The following is a 17,199-nucleotide window of genomic DNA, read 5'->3' as shown; positions in this document are numbered from 1 at the left end:
GGATTGTTACAAAGGAAAATTCACTTGCTCTCTTAAAGCTGCATCTCAAAATACCAAGGCCATCTTAATTTACTCAATTAGGATACTCCATCTGGAGTGGTAACTGCAATTGAAGTCATCTTCTAAGTTTATGATAATGCGCCATTGTTTTTCAACTCTTTTAGCTTTTGTATTGGCCAAACTAGTGAAGGCATTTACCAAGCCTGTAATTCTCAAGTGTCTGCTTTTCCTTTGGGACACCTTGTTGCTGAAGAAAGGAAGCTTTGTTGATTTCTACCTGTCCCTTCCTAAATCATATAGCCATTGCTTAGTAATCCAATTTGGAATCCACTTATTACTAAAAGTATACATTCTAGTTATAAACTCAAGAATTGGAAAAATAATAGCAAGCTGGTTTGTTGGATTTATTCTTAGTTATGTGATGTTCTGACACTATTATATGTGGGATTGCTTTTAAATTTTACTAATTGCTCATTTCATGTCTGTAGAAATTCAGTTAATTTTTAAAATATTGATCTCATATCCTGTGACCTTGCTGAATTTACTAACTCTAATAGGTTATCTCTAAATTATTTTTGTTTTTTTACATCACAATTGTCATCTGAGAGTAATGACAGTTTTATTTATTTATTTCCAATTGTTTTACATCTTTTTTTTTTTCTCACCTTATTGCACTGGCTAGGACCTCCAGTACATTGTTGAATAGAAGTGGTGATAACAGGCATCCTTGTCTGATTCCCGATCTCAGAGGTAAAACTTTCAACATTTCATCATTAAATATGATGTGTACTGTAGGACTTTCATAGATACCTTTTAGGAGATAAAAAAAAATACCTTCTATTTTTAGTGTGCACAGAGGTTTTAGCACAAATTGGCAATGAATTTTATCAAATGCTTTTTAAAAAGCCGTTACAATTATCATATTACTTTTTACCTTTATTCTTCCATTGCAATGAATTAGATTTATTATATTTTGAATGTTAAATCCATGTGGAATAACCCCATACTCTTAGTATAAACCCAATTTTGTTGTGATACAGTCCCCTATTTATATAACTCGGGGTTAGGTTTACCAACATCGTGTATAGAGTTTTTGTATCTGTGTTAACAAGAGGAATTTTCTTTTTCTTTTTTTTTTTTTTTTTTTTGCCTCTAAAGATACTTTATCAAGTTCTGGTACCAAGGTTATGCTAGCCTTCTAAAATAATTTAAGAAATAGTCTCACTTTTAAATAATCACCTGAAATATTTTATGTAAGATTGGTGGAGTTTTGCTTTCCTAAAGTGATAAATTCACCAATGGAGCCATCTGGGCCTAGAATTTTCTTTTTGAGGAGGTTTTCAATTATAGATTCAATTTTTATAAAAAATTTAAGTTGCATAATTTTCCTGGGTCCATTTTGATAGGTCTTGGAGTTTATTCTATGCAGGTATTTATTCTGTTTTGTGAAAGTATGCCCTTCATTGCATCTTATCAGGTACGGCAGAATTTTGAATTTTCCCTTCTCATAAGGTTCACTTTTCTTTCTTCATTAAGGTAGCATCTATCAGACTTTTTCACTGTAAAGTTTCCCTTTGTAATTAATAAGTATTTTATGGGAAGTTACTTTGTAATTATGGATGTATCTTGTTCCTCAAAAATCCTTCAGTTTTGTTTGGAATTGAGGCTCAGAGGTAGAGTGCTTGCCTAGCATGTGGGAGGCACTGGAGTCAATTCTGAGCACCACATAAAATAAATAAATAAAATAAACATATTGTGTCCATCTACAGCTAATTTTTCTATAAATTTTTCAGTTTACTCAAATGTATCCACACAGACTCTTTTCTTCAATGAGTTATATACTACTATAGTTACTTATTTTAAAGCTCAAATTGTTAGTGGAATTTGCTAAGAGTGGGAGGTTAGGGGAAAATGCTCCTCTAAGTTGGCTTGTTCTTTTGACATGTCCTCATCATTGCTTAAACATGACCTTACTTTCAACACAACCAGTTTTTCTCATCTCATATTATACCTTCCTGGGCGTAGATCTGGATTAGCCATTTCTTCAAGGAATCCTGGTTCCTTATAGTGGAAAATAGATTCAGAAGCCAAGATCTGAGTCTAGGTATGCTTATCACTACTGAGGTGGTGGTGTCTCAAATCTCAGTGGATGAAGCTAGGGTATTTGTGTATGGGTGCATATGTAAGTATTCTCACATACTTATACATTATACTATACTATATTTATATGAATAGTGTGTTATCTCTAATTTCAATCCAACATCACAGAGCTGGATCTAGGTTTTTCCCTTTCCATATTTCTAATACCCTTCTCTAACAGTGAGAGACCTGGCTGCCATTAACCTTAATATATTACTTATCTGAACAGTCTGTACACATGCCCTCCTATCTGTCTGTTTGCATTCCTTTTGTGTTCTGATATCCCATGCAGCTTTCCTCACTTATAGGTATCCTCATGACCCTCAGAGGATGGGCTCTGACCCCTAGGACAGTTTGCCCCACATTGGATGCCCTCGTTGCTTATATAAGCTCCGACTCCCCGATTGAGTTCAACAGCGTGGACCAAGACTCCTCCTTTTCCCTGCATAGTTGCCTTCCTTACTCCCTTTGGGCTCTGTTTTAGTCAGCCTTGTTATCACTATGATCAAAAGACCTGATAAAAACAATGTAGAGGAGGAAAAGTTTATTTGGCTCACAGCTTCAGAGGTCTCAATCCATAGATGGATGAATCCATTGCTCTGAACCAGAGGTAAAGCAGAACATCATGGTGGAACGGTGTGATAGAGGAAAGCAACTCAGAACATGGTACCAGAAAGCAGAGAGAAAGAGCTCTGCTTACCAGAGACAAAATATATACTCCAAAGGCACACCCCTAGTGACCTACCTCTTCCAGCCACACTCTCCTTACCTGTGACTACCACCCAGTGAATCCATTCAACTGAATCAGTGCACCGATTAGGTTAAGGCTCTCATAGTCCAATCATTTTGAAACTAGAGTTTTGGGATGAAACTACATTCCCAGCTTCTATTGACAGGGTTTATGCAGGCTATAGGCCTCACCAGTTTTCTTCTAGATTGTTGTCTGGCAAATGTGAAGAATAAAATCCAGGACAATAACAAAAGAGAAGAGTTAACAAAATAGGATTTGAGAAGAGAGAGAACTCCCTTGATGCAGGTGGGGATCTGATAGTATTACAGGGCTGGGGCCTTCCAGGAAACTGAGGCAGCACGAAGGCCACTCCTCCTTGATACCCCATTGCCAGTGATCAAGTCAGAAACATTTCAGACTAGTCACTCAGAGCAACAGGCATCAGTTTGTTGAAGGGATAGGAAAAGGGGAAAGGGGACACTCTCAAGGGAAAGTGTGGGTCCTTTCAGAGGAAAAGGACAGCATGCCTTTCCATACTCCAATTTATTGGAGATTTCAAAGAACTTTCCAGAAAGTCCCACCCAGGCCTTGTCTTGACTTTTGACTGACAATAGGATAACATCGGACTTTCAAGTTTCCACTACCATGACAACCCTAGATCACCTTGGCCCACACTGACCAGTTCTAATTTTCCTGTTCTTAACCATACTTTCTTACAGGTTTTGTGGTTAGAAGGAATTATCCTCATCTCTCTGAGTTTTGGGATCTAGTCTGTGAAAAGGGTCACAAAAGTCTCTTCCTTCAGAGTAACTTGGGTTCTTTTTATCAACACTGTTTCCCACCTGCATTTCCCTTGAAGATAACAGATAGTTTGCTGAGAAATGTGACATATCCTGTCCACTTAAGCCAGGCAGGCTGCAGGTAAATTACTTCTTGGAAAAGAAAGCATGGGGGCCTCAGTACAGTGGGCCCATTTTATAGAATTATTCTCTTAACCTCATATTCTGTTCATACCACTCACATCTGTCTCAATTTCCCCTCTAAATTGTCTTGCATTTTCTAACCCATGAACTTTTGGGTAACTCTTCATATCTAAACCATAACAGGCCTGACTCTTCAGACTATCTTTATACACGGACACCCTCCTATGCTGCTCAGGCTTTGGTTTCCTATGCCAGGCTGCCCTTCTGTGCAGATGGACACATCACCTTTCTATGCTCTACTACCTTTCACTATGTACCTTTCTGCATGGAAACCCTTCTCACCCTAACTGGACATTCAGGGCACAATACCAGGCACCTGGCTCCATGGTTCTAGTCCTTCACAAATGATGACTCCACTTCCTTCAGTCTGGACAGACTTTTCACTTAGTCTAGGCTCTGTTGCCCCAGGCCAGGCTACCTTCCTTGGGAAACTGCCTTATCCTGTTAAGATTCTGACTCCCCTTTACTAGACCTTTTCACCCTGCCTGGACTCTAACACACTGCGTAGGGCTACCTCCATTGTCCTCTCTTCCTTCTTGAGTTCTGACACCTCACTTGCAGCTACTCCCTGAAATGAAGGCCCTTCTCATCGCTTTTGGGTTCTGACACTGCATGCTGGCTACCTTGCTTCCTGTATGGCCATGGACACACTTATGTGGCTTGGGCCCCAGAATAGCACAGTGTACCTCCCACACAGATAGGCATCTGTCTCCCTTTTCCCCCTTGGGCTTTGACATACTTCTCTGTACCTCTGGCTTCTCCTGCCACCACCATTGAAGACCCCTGCTTTCTTCTGTCCTACTCAATAGCATTAGAACTAACATTTCAAAAGAGGGAAAGACAGGGAAAACTCAGTATCTTTTGAATGTCTATAGGATTTGAAATGATGTCCTTAATACTATTTCTGACATTAGTAACTATTTCATCTTTTTCTTTCTGACTACATTCTTCAACCAGTTTCTCAATTTTAGTTGTTTTTTTTTTCAATTAATTGTATGTTAGTGTGCTGATACTTTCTAATTTATGCATATTTTTAATTTATTTTTCTGCTCTTCATTATTTTGTAGACCCTACTTGGGTTTTAATATGATGGGTTTTTTTTTTAAATGTCCTCAAGTAGATGCGTAGGTCATCATTGTTTATTGAATTCCCCCCCCTCAATATATTCACTTAAAATTTTCTCCTAAGCATGGCTTTAGCCACATCCCACATGTCTTTATGAGGATTATTTTATACTTTCTCTTCATTATATAAGTTAATTTTAATTATTATTCCTTTTGATTCATGAGTTATTTAAAGTATTTTTAATTTCTAATTATTTTTGTCTAATTTTTTATAGTTTTTTTAACTAATATTTTTGTTTCTGATTTCTAGTTTAATTCCACAACAGTCAGATAACAACCTCTTTGTGCTTCTAATTTTGTAAAATGTGTTGATCCTTAATTTATTACCAGCTTGTAATGAATCTTGGCAAATTTTCACAGGTACTTGAAAAGCGAATCCTGCAGTTGTGAATATTCACCATTTTTTAGAACTGTGGTTCTCTCCACTGTCTTAAAACATAAGGTTAAGAGCTATTGGTCATATTCTGCATATGCATGCATACTGTTTTTTCTAGGTTGAGAAAATATTTCAACTTATTCTGCTATGCAGTATGCAGAGGATAAATTAAAATTCTTTGACATATCCAGGTTGAACCCTTTTATGGACATATTATTTCCATTAAACAAGGGCATAAAATTAGGTAGTAAAGCAAAACCTAAAGTAATGAAAGAACATCATAATTTTGGTGTTTGATAGTCCCAGTAGAAAGATCTTCTTAAGGTTTATGTTTACTGTGTAATTTAATAATATAAATTATGTTACTGTATAAACAATTGTTGGAAATTTTTTCTAGTGTCAATTAAATTTAAGCCACATCTTAGTTATCACACTATGTAGACAACCAGGAAATAGTTGTCATTTAGAATATGAAGAGATAATTGCAAAACTAAAAAAAGGAAAATTCTTATGACTATATATTTCAGTGAAATTTGAATTCCATATACATTAGCATGTTCTTTGCTTTGGAAAGTAAATTATAAAGCAAAGATAAAAGAAGAAAAGTGGTGCATTATTATTTTCAAAACATTGAAAATGTGGTGTGGCCAAAATAAACTTTTTAAAATTTTTTTTTTAATTATAGTTGGACACAATATCTTTATTTTATTTATTTATTTTTATGTGGTGCTGAGGGTCAAACCCAGGGCCTCACACGTGCTAGGCGAGCGCTCTACCGCGGAGCCACAACCCCAGCCCCCAAAATAAACTTTTTATTCTGGTTACAACTTTAACATAATATTGTTTTCTCCAAATTTAAAAGATAGTAGTGAGGTCTACTCATTGAGCCTAGTTAGCATATTCACATATCACAAACTTATTTTGTGTAATTTGTGCCTTGATCTCTGAATCAAGAGTTATATTAAATCTAAACAAGAGCCAGAGACAGGAACTTAGTTGTGAAAATATGCTCTAGTTGATTGGCAACTTAGCAGGAATCTAATAAAAAGTAATAGAAAGAAGGAATACCATTATTACCACAAAGAAATTATACCATGCTGGTAAGAGCAAAAGGAAAGTTAGGGAATAATTATTATAGAACAGTTGTTGGGGTAGGAAAGCCACAGAGAGAAAAAGTATTTTGATTAAGATTAAAAACTGAGATCATATGACCAAATTGAGGGATAAGGAAGACAAGAACTGGATCATATTTGTTTTCTAGCCAATATCCTCTGTCTCTTCCTTCCTTGACCTCCTATTGTTCTGTTATCTACTCTTTTACATATATATGATTAGGTACCTTAACCCATCCCTACCTTTAAATTTTTTATGGCATCTGATTAATTTAAACCAATTATAGTAATCCAGTTTCTCCTACCAGTGATGGGTTTAGGAATAGGCATGTGACCCACTTCTGTCCAGGGTGATCTATGAGGCAATATGCTGAGACTTCTGGGAAAGATCATCTCTCTTCTCAGAACAAAGGTAAAGGACACAGATATTATTACCCTGTATACATGGATAATTGCACTCCTGGAGTGACTCTGCACCATGTACAGCTAGAGGAATGAGAAATTGTGCTCCATTTGTGTACACTATGTCAAAATGCATTCTATTGTAAAATTAAAATTTTTTTTAAAAAAATGGTACACTGACTCCTAGAACCACTACATTGTGGAATTTTAATTAACTTCTGTTACAGGAAGTATTTAGATATGGCCATTTAATTTAATTTATGGCTGATTAAGCATTTTTAAAGGAGAGGAGGATATTGGTTTAATGATTTATAAGTTCTATCACTTGATATTGTATTTAGAAACAATAGAAACTACAACTCTGAAGTTGCTTGTTTTGTTTTTTAACAAATAGGGATTTATTTGTCTCACCCATAAAAGTTTAGAGCTATTCATGATGTTTCAGATACTTCAACTCATATCTTTTTTTTTTTTTTTTTTTTTTTTTTTTTGCTTTTCCATCCTTACTTTCATTCTCATGTTAGTTACTTCATGGGCACTAGGCAATTACTGCATCCTCAGGCAGGTGAAAAGGGAGGGCCAAAGGGGGTGCCCATAGAGTTTGACTTCTTTTATCAGGAAAACAAAAGCTTTCCTGGAATTCTGATTCGGAAATTTTCTGCTTAGATCTCCAGCCTAGTTGGATTGCTGCTCAGGAGAGGTCAACTGTGTGATAGGGTTCAGTCAGTCCACCATGCACATGTTCACACCATACCTACTGCATGTGAATGGATGTATTAATCCACATAAATTGTTGATAGCCACTTGTCTCTAATATTCTGGAATTGGTTTTTTGGCTGCTGCTTTTAATGTGTTTAATATATCTTCTTGAATTTAGCTTCAACTATATTAACTCAGCCATTCTTTTTTAAAGTTAGTATACTATACTCACTAGTTAGACATTTAGTTTTCTTTTTCAAATTTAGGGCTTTTGAACAAATATATAATTTTTGCTAAGTTAATACAAATTAATATTTTTCATTTGAGCCAGGCATTATGGAAATTTTTAAATGAGGTTTTTAGTTTTTATATAAAGTTGATCTTAGGAAAAACACAGGAACTGTATTGAATATTGAAGTTGAACTCCATAACAGTCTTTTGTAAGGGTCTTATTTGTAGAAGGAGATGCATAGTCCATTAAATAAAAATGAGCATCCTAGCACTGAAAAAGAAGAAAAAAAAGAAAGTGTTTAAATTCAACATTAAGCATTGCATTCAGGTTTATCTGTACAGACTCAGCAGTTTTTTAATTGTGTACTGGACTCTGTCCTTATCCCTTTCCCTCTTCCACCTCCAGCCTTCTTCACAGATAGGTTTATTCTTAATCATTGAAGTAAAAATTTAAATGATCTTTTAAAAGTGAAAAACACTGGTTCAAATTATTACTAGAATTGGGAGATAACTAATGTAGACCAGGAGGAATCATGCTTTAGGAGGGCTACAGACTCAAGGAATGGGGACATGTAATGGAGAAAAGACAGCAGAACTGTAAATTTTTGCTGTGTGGTAGAGATTAACAAACAGAGTTTGGATCTGATTCATAGGGCACATCATTTTAGGATTCTAGATCCAGAATAGATGTGAAAAAACAGTCCTGACCCTGCTGAATCAAAAGCAGGTTTAAGTTCTTCTCAATAACTAAAAAAAAAAAAAAAAAAGAGGGTTTTATGTTTGTTTAGCCTACTATGTTTTTATTGCTTTGGCTAAGAGGCCACAAATCACAGGGAAAAAACAAAGTATGTATGCTGCTGGGTTGTTTTGAGAGAGTGAACCAAATTAAAGAACCTATTTAACAAAAACTTATTTTTATGGTATATAACAGGGCCTCTCTAAGTTTATGATTTATTTTTTCTGATCTTTGCAGGAAGAGAGGAGTGGAAACAAGATTATTTTGTTTCTGCACCTCAACTAGGGAAGAAGGACACTGATTTAGTAAATCTAATAGTTATATTTCTGCAAAATTTTTAATCCTGTGTTTTTAAGCTATTTACAATTACTGTAGACCATACTGCATTTTGAGGCTAATTGGAAACAGTGACCAGATTCTTAATCATTATCAGGAAACTGCATTCAGAGAATGAGAAGAACACCGCCGCTGGATGAATTGCAACCACCACCATATCAGGATGACAGTGGTTCTCCCCATCTCTCATGTACACCTTCAGAAACTGGGGATGGTAAATGTGAATTTTCCCACTGCAGCAACAGTCCACGATGCTCATATAACAAGTGCCCAAGTGAAGGAAGCACAGGTCATGAAATAGAAAGTTTTCATAATAAAGGATATGAAGAAGATGTTCCAAGTGACAGCACCGCAGTCCTGAGCCCTGAAGTAAGTGAAGCACATGTAAGTTTAAAAATGGATGTTATTTGGAAGATAGTAATCTTGTGCTTTTCTTTTTGGTAAGGAGAATGGGATTCATCACAGTCTTATCCCTTTGTAGTTTATGGTACCAGTTTCCATTCTTAAGCTAGTCTTTACCAACAAACTGACCAGGGCTGTCTCAACTTGTCTTCAGCTCCCTCTGCAACCAAAGGAAGATGGATAGTTCAAGATAGGGAGTGGTGGTGGTTGTTAAACACTTTATATAAAATATTCTGGAATTATTTACCTTTTTATTTCATCTCAAGGTTACAGTTTATGTTTATTTGGATTTTTATTATTACTTATTAATGTTTTATAAGTCTTTTGAAATCACTTTATTGTATTTTCATTTATAGAATATGAAAGGGATAATGGATAATGATGGTCAGCCTTACTAATGCAATTTGAATTCAAAGTATCATGTATCCAGAGTGGTTAGTTGGTTAAATTTAAGTCACTTTTTTTGTAACAAAAATGTGAAAATAATAGAAAAAGTAATTTTTGCTATTTCAAAGTATTGCCATTGGATTTGTTAAAAACTAGAACAGTAAGGTGTTTTCATAAGGTAGTATTTATTTTTAGGATTTACTTGTTTTGATAGTTTTATTTAGAGTGTAAGCTTTTACAACTTTTGTTCCTGACAGCATTCCTGAAAGCATACAGTATGTTTGTCTCTCTACTAGGTAAATTTTCTGCTTTGCTGTCAAAATTAAATAAGGAAGGTAATTTCCCAACACACAGAATAATTAAGTTGTAGATAGAATTTCTTTAATTTGGGAGTATTTTTTTATAATTTTAAAAAGCGCTTTGCTAATATTTTTTAATATTTCTGATGTTATAATATATCTGACCTAAAAGAAAATTCTACATTGATATTTTAAATTTAATGTATTAGTGTTTTATGATTTTCCACAAGGAATGTTTGTGTTCTATCACATAAACAAAGTTAAGATCGCTGCTTTGTGACTTTTCAAACTGTATACACAGCAAGCTAACAGTGAAGCCTAGATTCTAAAATTAATAATAGTAACAACTATCACAGGTGTCCTGGGAATTTTGTTGTGAACTTTACATAGTCAGTAAGACTGAGAGAGTTAAGCAATTTGCCCAAGTACATGCAGCTCTTAACTAGTGGAACTATAATTCAAACCCAGGTGTGTCTGACCACAAAAATGATGCTCTTAACAACTGTTATTATATTGCCATTCTTAATCTAAATTGTTGTGTGTGAAATTACTTGAATGTAGTGGTATCCTCTAACATACCACGAGGCAAGTCGTCACAGGAGACTCAGACCAAATTAAGATGCTTAAATTACATGTGTATGCACACTTATGTATGCATGTGTTTAAATTTATTTCAGATACAAAGCAAGAAGTAAGAGGATTATGGTAAGGTACATTGACACACTTACCTCTGTCATTATAGGATATCGGTAGGTATAGGTAGCAAGGCCACATCATGGTTTATACAGTGCCCATATATCCTGTTCCACTGTCTTTGTTCCATCAACATTCCCATTTATCGTATGGTAACAAAGACCAGAGTAGAGATTTAAATAAGGGTATCAAGATCCAGCAGTACACACTTGCTTTAGAAGCAAGTACACCTGACCACCACTGGACCTTGCCAGTGAGCCTACTACACGGATACAGATTTTTATCTGCATTTCCTAAGTAGAACATGTTCTCGGAGACAACATGTTCATGACTTGGGTTTTCCATCATTTTCTATAGGTAATAGTCATTTGTTTCATCATATTTTCTATTTAATTCATCTATCTTTGGTATATTATTAATTACTACAGTTATTAGTTACGGTTTTAATATATCATGAATTCTGTCTTGTCTCACAAGTTGCTTTCCTTACACATTATCTATAGTTAATGCCTATATTTTTACCCATATTTTAGAAGCTGCTGACATGCTATCTTTGTTAACACTTATTTTTGAGTTCCCTCTACTTAGTTTTGTGTCTTTTATAGTATCACAGAATATAATCAAACAATTTAGCAAAACTACATTACATAAGTACTTTGATATAGAACATTAATAACCTATGCAAGTATAGGATATAATGTTAATATAAAAATTTTATTTTTCGAATTTATTGTAACCCTATAATTGATAATATGTGTCAATTAGAAAAGTCTTTCCTCTTGGTTTAATCCAGGTTGCAGGTGTCTTAGATACATGATTGAACTAAAAGAGGGGAAGAGGGCACAGAAGAAATCTGTGGCAAGTAGTTTATAAACTCTATTGAGTTTATGTGACTCTGTTGCTAGCTAAGTTTTTCTAAAACTTTGATCCAGGCACCTTGAAAGGGAATGATTGTTTGCTAGTTTCCTGTTTGAAGAGTGCAAATAGTAGTTTTTATCTGTTAAGGTTATACCCTTTAAATTGTGGGTTTCACATTCTTTTTTAAAATTTTTAAAATTTGATCTAATTAGTTATAGGGTTTCACATTCTTAACATTGGAATGCTCAGGGAAAACATAGAAAAAAATGTTCTTTTGAGTAAATGAAAGAAGGAAGACTGTGGGGCATTAGTATTCATTGCCACAGTGAGCACTGAACACATGCTGAACACGTGACATATTTAAGGTAAAAAACCTGGCTTTGACATTGTTGGTAACTATATGAAACTCCCAAATGTATTCCAGACAATTAGACTGGCAGGAATTTGAGACAACTAATGGTTATAATTTCTTTTAATGTCATAATTAGTATGTATAGTTTCCAGTATTCAACTTTTAAAATGTGTATTCTTCATTTTCAACAATAGGTAATATTGGAAAATAATATATTGTTTTTAATTTTAGTTAACAATTGAAGTAATATGGTCTGAAATTTGGAGGATACTTAGTTGCAAAAATATTTGAGGCCTTTTTATACTTCCATATTTCACATTTCCTTTGGTTTTTAAATCGAAATAGGTTTATGTTCTTTCATAGATGGGGAATTGTATAACAAGTTCTAAAAATGGAAACAAATTTTTCAATAGCATTATACTTTATTTATGTGCACTTACTCTGCAGTTTAATATTGAGTTGCTGGTTGTGTTCTTTATAGTGTGAAGGTAAAATTTAGTAGTATCTCACTAAAGGAACAGAAATAACAATAAAATATATTTAACATTTTTAATTGTAAAACGTATGTCCAACTTTCTCAAAATGGTAATGATGTAGAGTACATTCTAAATGTGTCTTTATTTAATAAGTGTTCTAGTTTAACTTACCATTTCTAACATTCTGGCCCTATATGGTAGATTTTGATTGTAGCTGGCTGCTAATTATACTTTTTCTTTGAGGGCAAATTAAAATATGTTTTCCCATCATCCTCATAAAGAAATATCAGGCATTTATGTGCTAGATTAAATAATAGAGTTAAAAATTGAAAACATTTTAATTTGCTTTTCCTAGGATATGTCAGCTCAAGGATCGTCTTCACAGCTTCCTAAACCTTTTGATCCTGAGCCAGAAGCTAAATATGGCACACTGGATGTGACTTTTGACTATGACTCACAAGAACAGAAGCTTTTGGTAACAGTGACAGCTGTCACAGACATCCCAACATATAACAGGACAGGTGGCAACTCATGGCAAGTACACCTTGTTCTTCTACCTATAAAGAAACAGAGAGCAAAAACCAGCATCCAGAGAGGACCATGCCCTGTCTTCACAGAAACATTCAAATTTAATCATGTTGAATCTGAGATGATTGGAAATTATGCAGTTCGGTTTAGACTTTATGGTGTACATCGCATGAAAAAAGAAAAGATTGTGGGGGAAAAGATTTTTTATTTAACAAAATTGAATCTTCAAGGAAAAATGTCATTACCTGTGATACTGGAACCTTCTTACAATCATTCTGTAAGTATCTCATCATATGACCTCAATACAATGTAAGTTTATGGAATATAATATATATAATTTTTAAAAATCTATAATGAAGCAATAAGTTTGTCACCATATTGTTTGTATAGTAATCATACCTTTATACAAATTTCTAGGCCTTGGATAGGTAGGTATAATTTTTGTTCTTTTCTATTAAAGTTCCTTTTGAAGATGATGAGGTATAGGTTCTTTCTTGAAGTTATGAAGAATGAGACTCATGGACAATTCAGGGTGAGAGTAGAGTAACAGAATTTATTTTTGAAACAGAAAGGAAATGAAGCTCCCAGAGAGAGGGGTTCCAATTGGTATGCCCCAGAGTTGCTGCCGTCTAGGGGTTTATATGGTATTGTTAGAGGTGACCTTTAAAGCTATTGGCTATGGAATTGTTGCAATCAGGGCTCTGCTCTGCCTATAATATTTCTGCTCCTGCTCTCAGTGATATATGATTTATGTATTTTATTCTATCCCCTTTCTAGCCAATGGTCTTAGATTTGTCCCTTTCTTGAAATTGTATTAAATGATTATGATGTAATATAAACTATTTATAGAATTAAATTTTTTTCCAGGTTAAAACTAGGTGATCAATTAAAATCTGTTTATCCTTCTGTCTTGTTTGCTATATTGCAGAAATTTTCTGCTCATGAGTTATTATCTTTCCACAGCTGCCGTGAAATTATTTTAAAAGTTCAAAAACTATGACCTCATTGTATTTTCAATATTTTGAAGCATTTCTGGGTGAATACTTTTAACTTAAAGACTTCCAACCAGCTTTCACTTTTTTTTCCAGATTATTCACTTTCAAATCTCTAATCATATTTTTAACTAAATTCCCATAAAGCATTGTATGTCACAGGAGAGAAGTGTCTGCACTATTTGTTTAAACCAAGGAGGCACATTATGCCACATAGTTATTTAGATTATGAGAAAATCTGTTATATGTGCTATAAGTGTAAATTGTGATTTATATTTATACCTGTTATATTTAACAAAAAGCATTTTTGCAGTATCTATTTCAGGATGGATTTAAATTTAAAAATAAAGATATTATATTTTAGCATTGTTTTAAGACTTTTAAACATGTAAGCATAAGTTCAAGGTTAAGGTTTCATTGCATTTACATCAGATAGTATTTGATTTTGTGGGACTTTCATTCACAGTCAGACTATACAATTTAACTAGATGATTTCAGCATCTGTAAAAATAAAAAGATGGTGGTAAACGTGTGTGTGTGTGTACACACATGTATCCCCATGTGTATTTACAATGTAAGAAGCTTTACTGATAGAATTAATAGCTTACTATCACATCAAATTTTAAGAATTACTTTTTTTAGGAGAATGTCTTTTTAAATGACACTAGCAGTTTATAACAAGAGAAATAAAAAGAAAATTCAGATAATATATTTTTCAGGGAAGTATAAATTTTCATAAAATTGAATATTCTGTAGTTATTAATGTGATTTTTAAATTTTTATTATTTGGTCTGAGTGATAACTATTTTTTCTGTGGAAAACATAGTATTTTATACAAATAACTGCCACTGATTTAAATTAGAAGAGAAAGACTATCATCAAGAGGTATGTATTTTATATCGCTTTATTTATTTTAAATTATCTCTCTTCTGATTCCATATTCATTATATTCATTGTCCAAAGAAAATGAAGCTCTAAACATATGGTTTTATCTCTGGTCAAATTTCTGTATACACCTGTGTTGCTTGTGTTAGGTTATAGTCATTGATTCTATAATATTTTTTTAGCCAACTAATATTGTAAATATCTTTATAATATTTACAAGAAGAGTTTTTAAAGAGTTCTAGATAAGTAGCTTCTAAGATTTAATGTTCACATCTAAACAAAACCATCTTCTGCTCTTAGAAAATATTTCTTCTGCACTGACATGTTTCTCAAATTTAATACCTATAATTTTTCTTTTATCTTGCTTTCTTCTTTCTTTACTTTCTTAAAATCTTGTTTGTTTTACAGCTACTGAAACACCATGGTTGTGAGGTTAACACTCATAAGTGTCAGTTGTCTTGTCATAAATATTGATAGAATATATGTATTTTCTGTATGTAATGTTCTCTTTGCTTAAATTTTAATATTACATGGAGGAATCTTGTCATAGTTTACCTGGGTGAGTTTGGCTCTAATTTTGTTAGATGTAAAAATGTGCGTATAAGGGTTATATTCATAATTAAATATTTATTCTAGTGGCTTTTGAATAATTACTTATTATTGCTTTTGTTACAAGAGCATTTGTCTTTTGGCAAGGGAAAGTTTTAACCCAGCCAAAGAATTCACAAATCACACTTAAAATATTTTTTAAATTTCTTGGTTTTTTTCATGGATAATGATAGAATAGAGTCCTGCATATAGTTTAGCTTCACAGCTAGTTTTTGAAGAACTGATTGAATCAACACATTGAGAGAAATAGACAAATGCCACCAAAATGACTTTCTGAGAACTAAACAATGAGTTTCCTTCAGGGTAAGATTAAAATTTAACATTGAGATATAGTTTAAGGTATTCCTCTTTGATGATAAAAAATACATCAGAGTGAGAGTTGTAAAGCATGAGTTCTTACTACTAAATAGATGTGTAAGTTTGGTAAATTACCTAATCATTGTGGGTATCAGGTTTCTCATTAGTAAAATGAGAGGATTAGAACAAATGATATATGAGGTTCTATTCATCTCTGATGTTCTCTGGTTCTACTAATATATATCGTGAAAGGATTTAGGCAAGAACAGAATTGAGTGAATTTTAAGTCCATTTTATATGCTTGATACATCACATTTTGTGGTGAGCACGTATTATTTCCTCCCTCTTTCATACCTTTTCAACAACTTTCTAATGATCAGGGAAGTTCCAACTAAAGCTTTCCATCTTCCTAAGAGCAGCTAGAAAAATCACTTTCCTAATCTTGCTCATAGGGAGAGCATGAGCTTTATGACTAGACTGTACTACTTGTGTTCATTTCTGGGAAACTTCAGTATAAACTGAACAGAGAAGATACTGTGCTCATATTATGTCTCCATGAAGCTGATGGCAGAGGCATTGGAGGTGAGAGACCACAGTAACTCTAAAATAGCTTTGTAGGTGCAGAAACAATGTTAGTGCTGGGCCAGTTACAGCTGTAGTAAAGAAACGTCCTTGAAACATGAGAGTCCTATAGGAACAGCAACAAAGTTCCTGTAAGACAATGGTCCTGCCATATGAGTTTAGACTTTATTCTTGAGAGTCTTAGCTGTTAACCTGATTTCCTGTGTGTTCCCATTCTTTTAATAAATTGCCATTCCACTTTATGAGTCGGAGTTAACTTCCAGTGTTTTCAAATAAGAACTCTGAAATAGTTTAATATTTACTTGCTTCTGTCATTTCTTACTCCATGCTGATAACTAGAGTGTTGGCAGTTACCCTTACTACTCTCTCATAATTTTATTTCTCTTACATATTCAACTTAGTTAGGATGGCACTCTTTCTTAGTGTATAAAACCAATTTCTTCACTTGAATTTTTAATACTTTATTACACACTCTGTAGTAGTTGCCTGGAATAGCCTTTCCTTTTCTTCTTCCCAATTTTATTTTTCACTCAATTTACTTGATTTTTTAAATACTATTAGGTTTATTTTATAGTTTATAAAAATAAAATCCATGATTTTTCTAATGGATATAACAGACAAACCTTTCTATACAAATAGTGCCTGGATAGCATTATCTATACAGAATGACTAGTTGGGATGATAGTTAAGATTCCTGCACATTGCTCCAGTTACAAAATATAAGAATTTTGATTAAATCCTTGATGTACTTCAAGTAATTCGTATAGTCTTGGTGAGTTGCTATGCAGCAAGATTGATGTTTAGCAAATAAATGTGGTATGTTTCATCTTGGGATCAGATGTTTTAAATTGATAGATGAACTGCAGTTCACCTGTTAAAATTTCCTGTAGAAAAATGATTCTCCAAGTGTGACCCTGGGCCAGCAACATCAATGTTGCCTAAGAGCTTGTTAAAAGTGCAGATTCTCAGTC

General features: G+C 33.8%; 1 protein-coding gene across 3 annotated transcripts in view; it reads left to right on the top strand.

Annotated features, from left to right (window-relative positions):
• The window catches only part of Syt14 (synaptotagmin 14), a 132,690-nt gene that overhangs the window by 52,145 nt on the left and 63,346 nt on the right, over positions 1-17,199 (top strand). For all 3 annotated transcript variants that reach the window (XM_026387457.2, XM_026387460.2, XM_077802727.1), the window contains exons 3-4: positions 8,966-9,237; positions 12,691-13,140. In XM_026387457.2, coding sequence (XP_026243242.2) covers positions 8,966-9,237; positions 12,691-13,140 — 722 coding nt within the window. The remainder of the gene's footprint in view (positions 1-8,965; positions 9,238-12,690; positions 13,141-17,199) is intronic.

This window comes from Urocitellus parryii, chromosome 9 (assembly GCF_045843805.1).
Source record: "Urocitellus parryii isolate mUroPar1 chromosome 9, mUroPar1.hap1, whole genome shotgun sequence".
Classification (NCBI taxonomy): domain Eukaryota; kingdom Metazoa; phylum Chordata; class Mammalia; order Rodentia; family Sciuridae; genus Urocitellus; species Urocitellus parryii.
The sequence above is the reverse complement of the archived record's forward strand: the minus strand, read 5'-3'. Positions and strand labels throughout refer to the sequence as shown.